We start from the raw sequence: 6,538 nt of genomic DNA, 5'->3' as shown, positions 1-6,538 counted from the left end.
TCCGCTTTTTGATAATAAACATTATATCGAACATTTATCGAACTCTTCATATCGTTTTATCGAGGAAAATTATACCGCGATAATTATCGTTATTGAATTATCGCCCAGCCCTAAACCTACCTAATCATTTTTCAGACATGACTAGTTCAGACTCTATGACACAATTCAATATCAGAAACACAGATATGAATAACTAACACAACCAATTCAGACTGTTCATCAAGACTTTCAGCTAATGAATGTGTGCATATTAGGAGTTTGAATGAAAAATGCTTTCAAATGGACTATTCAATTCAGACAGTCCATTTCAAATTCTGATATCAAGACGAATATGTGCAAAAATGGGAAAAAGTGGGCCAGTTTTCATCTTATTGCAAACCAAGCATAAAATTAGGATTGAATTCCACAGCAGGAATGCACACATTCATTCAAACATGACAGTGACTACGTTTACATGGACATCAGTAATCTAATTATTTACCTTATTCTAAATAAGACAATATTATGATTAAGTTGTTTACATGAGCTGCTTTTAGAATATTCCTTTCATGTTCCCGTTTTACATGTTATAGTAGAGGTAATAATGTGATTAAGGTGTTTACATGTCTATACTGCACTTCAGTAATGCGACTAAAATAGGAATACTACACGTGTCTTAATTCGATTTGTGTTTACTTTGAGTATGACTTTAGCCAGATTAGGGTAATTAAAAATCTCTGTTTACATGGTAGATTCTTAATCGGAGTATTGTCTTAATTGTGTTAAAATCGGAATATTGTTGTCCATGTAAACATACTCATTGAGCCCACCGTCTGCAACAGCAGTACTGTACCAGTGTTCTCTACAAACAAATGAGAAAGCAACTTCATGCATTTTATAATATTAAGTAATTCTATAAATCAGTGAAGAACGTATTTAAATACTTTGACTGACTGTGATGTTCTAAAACTCAATAAATATCCAAATTTATTGAGCTCCAAATAAAAGGGGGTCAATTCCATCTCATGTGATCCAAAAATTTGAAATTTACATAAAAATTAAAATAAGCATAAAGAACTGGTGGTTTTGCAATAGCAATAAATTGTGATTATCACTCAGAATAACTCAGCCTCCACTGATCAACTAAGACAGACTGACCCATGCACCAAAAAGGTGAGTCCTATTAATTTAGGGAAGCATGCTGTCAGCTTCACAGATGCAATGAAGGAACGAGGTCTGCTTATTTACTTAAATTCAAGAAACTCTACATCACATACTTGCAGGATGACTCTAGCGATTTGAATTTAAAAAGCATTATTTTAGGAGCATTTCCTACTCCCCTTCCAACTTCCAAATCCAAAACTCTTCATCATAACAGGTAAATTTATAAATAATCTATCTATCTATCTATCAATCTATCTCACAATGGCACTTTTAAATGCATCTTTCAATGGAGATTCTACCAATGGCATGTTTCAGCATTCATTCCTGTGCCGATGCTTATCAACTAACAAGGGAGGATAAATTACATGGAAAAGGACTTCCGAGTAAAATTCTAAATTACACAAGAAACTCAACATCTGATATCAAAAAAGATCAGGATGACCATATATGTTATCCACACTAAACGTTTTAAATCTTTCAAATGCCACAGACCAAATATGCCCAAATGTGACCCTGGAGCACAAAACCACTCTTAAGTAGCACGGGTATATTTGTAGCAATAGCCAAAAATACATTGTTTCATTACACCAAATACACAAAATAATGTTCTTTTTAGCAGCATCATATGACCCCTTTAAGTAAAGATCATGTTCCATGAAGATATTTTGTAAATTTCCTACTGTAAATATATTAAAACTTAATTTTTGATTAGTAATATGCATTGCTAAGAACTTCATTTGGACAATTTTAAAGGCGATTTTCTCAATATTTTGATTTTTTTGCACCCTCAGATTCCAGATTTTCAAATAGCTGTATCTCAGCCGAATATTGTCCTATCCTAACAAACCATACATCAATGGAAAGCTTATTTATTCAGATGATGTATAAATCTCAATTTCGAAAAATTGACCCTTATGACTGGTTTTGTGGTCCAGGGTCACAAATATGATCATGAAGGCCCTCCATCCTTAAATTGAAAAGCCAGCTTTTTATTTTCATTGAAAAACAAACAAACAAACATTTATACTATGAAAAACTTAAATTATAAATATGCATTTTTGGGGGGAAATTTACATTTCTATTTTTTTCTACTATTACTGTACTTTTATTTATTTAAATATTATAATCAATTTATTAAAAACTATTTTTTAAAATTTGTTTATTTCGAAGTATTTGGTTAGATATAAAAATAAATGAATAAAAATAACTCAAATAATATGAATAAAATAAATTAATATATTTAAAAATATTTAAACAATACATCAGTACAGTACTATATTAAGCAGATAGCAAGATTGATTGATTGATAAACAGATACATAAAAAAACTGTATCAGAACGTCTACCTAACAACTCCATTTAGTACTGTACTTTAAGATGTATTATTTAAATAATTTTTATTGATTTATTTTTTACACTGATTTTCTCTAAACGTTTTCACAGATCCCTTAGCACTCCTCTGATCCACACCATACAAGTGAAGTATAAATTCAGCTTCATTTAGAGATTGTCAAGCCCTCCACTATCAGGACAAGACTGCAGGGGTGCACACACCCTTTGCCACATGTCACCATGTGTCTGTATGACTATCCAGCTCTTCCACATGCTGTGTAGAGGTTTATCTGACCCACAAGGATCTGTCCGTACTGCTAGATAAGACAATGCAGGACATGAGTATGAAAAGGCCAGTGATATGCCTACAGGTAGCTACTCAAGTTTGCTGGAGTGAGTGGATTGAGAGCAAGACACACACGATGTTACTGCATCAACCCAACCACCCACCCTAAATACAATTTACTGACAGATTACCAACCCCCAATAAGACAACAACCCATTTGCCCACCCTTTTTTACATTTTAAACCCCCTAACAATAACATTTGTGTTAATGGATTAACAGCTGGGTTGAAACAATTGGTTTCAAAACCTATAAAGCTGCCTAACTAGACATGTTTATGGCATCACGGGCGTTAGGTAATGCGATGTTTAGCTAGGCAGCCCACTAGGTTTTGAGACACAGCCAGTGTCTGAAATAAAGAGGCACAGACAGGAGGGTGGCTCACAGGATGCCTGAGCAGGACGTGCAGACGAACGAGCCCACGGTCATGTTGGCGTAGGTCGGGCCGCGCTGATCGCAGTCGAAGCATTTTCGGTTGGGGGCCAAACTTGTCATTTCCCGCAGCATCTTCAGGTGTTTTTCCTCCTGCTTTCGCTTCGCGCTGGCTGCCATGGCCGGAGTCGTTAATATAGCGTCGGTCAATTAAAAAAAAGAATGTAATAAAAATCCAATATGTGTTCCTGGGGAAATATTAGACAGGGGCTTCCTTTAAAACGTATCACCGGGAAACGGGAAGGTAGGACGGACCGGAGTTCTTCAGAAGGGCCTCACGTTTCGCGAACAACGGGCGAAAAGCGCCGGCCGTAGTGAAGAGAGGAGGGTCCTGAGGCGCAGACACTTTCTTTAACGGCCAGCCTGCCCACTCTACTTTCACTGCCAGTGCAATAGCCCTCCCACTCTGTATTCATTTGAACATAACGACCAACAGGGGGCGAGTAACTACTAATAATAAGTACTCAACGGAAGAAATACCAAAGGGCTCAATGCTAAAACTGTCCATAAGTCTTGTTGTGCGGTGTAAATCTATATGGAAATATAACAAATATACATTCATAAATAGCTTTGCTCAATATTCGTAATTATAAGTGAGAAAAAATTTGATATTGTTGTGTAACAGGGCTAATAATTGTATAAACCCACTAGCACTAAAGCGAAAACTCTGGAACAGGAAAGTGAGTAACCAATCACAGGCGCCAACTTGGATCACGTGACCATAACTGAGCCCTGCCCACGTTCTCGCCTTCATTTAAATGTTCTTAACCAGCAGCGCCCTCTAGAGGAACACATGGACGCAACACAATAACAACCGGCTCCAATTCTCTGCAAGAATGACCTAATTCAGAGGATTTGGCTCGCTGAGGACATGAATCGACTTTATTAATCACCTTTTGTTTTTAGGATGGCCATGAATATGTATAATGAAGTGATAAATGAAGCTGCCTAAATTAAATAAAGCAGTTTTGTGTTGCATTGGCCAAATGCTGTGTGGGAGAGACTGGGGCTAGTTGTCCCCTTTTACCTCAGTGAATATTTTTTCACGTTTTGTAAAGGCATATGCCTTGAAGTCTTGACTACCCACACTTATTACCTTATGTGACAGGGGAGTGGAAGTTTTGTATGTTTGCAGAAAATATGGGTCTCAGATTATATGGAATCGCCACATATACACCGTAAAAAAATTCTAAGCAGTAAATAAAACCAAGATTATTAGAGTACGCAAGTGTTACTGGCTTTTTCTTTGCAATTGTCTCGGCTAACAATTTGTATGAAGACTTTTAAGTTAAATTCCAAGTGACAGATTGGATTATGTTACAAGAAGTTCATTTTATTAAGTTTCACTGGCATTTAAAACATATGAACATGGTGGTTTGCTCATCAGGGTTCATTAAGATTATAGACATAGCAAGATGTAAAAAACGGTAGGTTGAATACTGTAAGATAAAAAAATCTTCAAACATAACAGAAGAGCAGTTATCTGCATTTCTAATCACCACTCGTGCTGGCCAACTTAGAATCTGCTGATTAGATGAGTCAAACATCTTTATGGTGACCAACTTAGAACCACTGTGCAAAACCAGTATCCATGACGACACAAAAAGTTCTATCCAGACTGAACACTTCAAACGGAACATTTTGTTCAGAACTTTTATAAGCAATGAAGCTTACCATTTATATACATCAACAATATGCAGCAATAGATGAAAGTACATCTAAAGAACGTGCACCTGCAGAACAGATGAATGCTCTTAAGGTAGATGTATATGATGTTTTTAATTATCATAGTAGGCTATGTGGTACATCAAGATTTTCAGTCTTTCTGGGATATTAAATTGGACTCCAGTGACCCAACGGGCACATTTCAGCAAATTAAATCGAGTTTCAACCTACATAAGCAGATGATGATGAATGTACATATTTTGGCTCTTCAAAAAGTGTCCCACTGGAATCTGCTCTTCAAGCCACAGTACAAAACATCGACCGCTGGAGTCTGTCAGTTATCCGCTGGTGAGAGCCTGTGCGCTGGGCTTCTGAAGCTGCTCGCGGGGGGCAGTGAAGTCCCACGGTCTGCGGTTCTCAGTGAAGCCGTAGAGTTTCCTCAGAGCCACGCGCGCTGCCTCCTCTTCGGCTGCTAGGACAGTCTCGCCTGGACCCTGAGCCAGCAGTTTACGGTCACTGACACAAAAAAAGATTTGGCATTTTAAAAATCAATCAAAAACCTAAACTGAGAAGAGTATTGATTATTGGTTTCCTGGAGTAGAGACCAGAATAAATCTGACTCGACCCTGAAATGACACTTCAGATTAATCAACTAGAGCTTTATTTACAGACTGTGGAGAATATAGATCAGGGTTTAGATACAATGCAGTGTGACATTACACATTGTTTTTTAATGTTCATTTTCTGTTACTAACTTATCAGTGAAATTATCAATGACCTCATGCAGCTTATTAACCCTTGTGTCATACCTGTAAAGCCCGACGAAATAGAGCGGGAGGACGGTACTGGCTCCAGCAGACCGGATGAGACGGGGCTCGGGTAGAGCTATACCTTTAAGGGTCAGTTCTTTAACCAGCAGCCCCATGGGATCAACCACTTTCCACATGTCAAACAGATCTTTCCCTATTAGTTGAGTCACCAGGAAATCCTGCAAAACCACACACCCAACAGATGGACCAACAAGTGCACAAAGATTAGGGTCTGTAACACATACCATTATAATATAATATTAATGTAATGTAATATATAGGGATGAGCATTTTGGCAATTTCTCATTTCGATCATCGATAGGTTTCAAAAACGAGTACTCGAGTACTCGGGGACGGGGCATGGCCGTAATGGAGATAATGAAAATATCTGAAGACTGTTATGAAATAAATAAAAATATGACATGAAAACCTGTCTATGAAAACATGAACACATGATTAGAACACTGTTAGATTATGATTATGATGCAGCAATGTTATTAAAAAAGAAGCATCTAAAAAGGAATAGCTGCCTGGGGTGAAGCTGAAAAGTGACTTCATGCCAATAAACTGAAGCCTGTTCTATGAGACATCCTTTGATATTAATCAGATAACTTAGATACATAACATAGATGTAACATTACAACTTGTATCTGCACAAAAGGATGCAAATGCCAGTGAACTTTAAGTTACGCGCTATATCGTGAGAGAGCTCCCTCCGTGATGCACTTTCATGACAGCGTGCTGAAACACGGGTAAGGAAAGCAGACAGAATTTACTATAGATTTCAGTTCTATAAAGTTCTAATTATAATGCT

The 6,538-nt window shown here is 37.3% G+C and overlaps 2 protein-coding genes across 7 annotated transcripts in view; both read right to left on the bottom strand.

Moving 5' to 3' along the window:
• The window catches only part of LOC107752056 (arf-GAP domain and FG repeat-containing protein 1-like), a 27,606-nt gene extending 23,928 nt beyond the window's left edge, over positions 1 to 3,678 (bottom strand). For 3 of the 5 annotated variants that reach the window (XM_016567910.1, XM_016567933.1, XM_016567941.1), the window contains exon 1: positions 3,204 to 3,677. In XM_016567910.1, the coding sequence (XP_016423396.1) occupies positions 3,204 to 3,370 (167 nt within the window). In that variant the 5' untranslated portion in view covers positions 3,371 to 3,677. Of the gene's footprint in view, positions 1 to 3,203 lie in introns of all 5 variants that reach the window. The other 2 variants (XM_016567918.1, XM_016567926.1) reach the window with 2 other exon arrangements.
• Positions 3,679 to 4,575: 897 nt separating this feature from the next.
• The window catches only part of LOC107752038 (39S ribosomal protein L44, mitochondrial-like), a 6,575-nt gene continuing 4,612 nt past the window's right edge, over positions 4,576 to 6,538 (bottom strand). For both annotated transcript variants that reach the window (XM_016567892.1, XM_016567899.1), the window contains exons 4-5: positions 5,725 to 5,903; positions 4,576 to 5,431 (exon numbers count right to left, since the gene is read on the bottom strand). In XM_016567892.1, the coding sequence (XP_016423378.1) occupies positions 5,254 to 5,431; positions 5,725 to 5,903 (357 nt within the window). In that variant the 3' untranslated portion in view covers positions 4,576 to 5,253. The remainder of the gene's footprint in view (positions 5,432 to 5,724; positions 5,904 to 6,538) is intronic.

This window comes from Sinocyclocheilus rhinocerous, unplaced genomic scaffold (genome assembly GCF_001515625.1).
Source record: "Sinocyclocheilus rhinocerous isolate Xijiao unplaced genomic scaffold, SAMN03320098_v1.1 scaffold1965, whole genome shotgun sequence".
NCBI lineage: Eukaryota > Metazoa > Chordata > Actinopteri > Cypriniformes > Cyprinidae > Sinocyclocheilus > Sinocyclocheilus rhinocerous.
The sequence above is the reverse complement of the archived record's forward strand: the minus strand, read 5'-3'. Positions and strand labels throughout refer to the sequence as shown.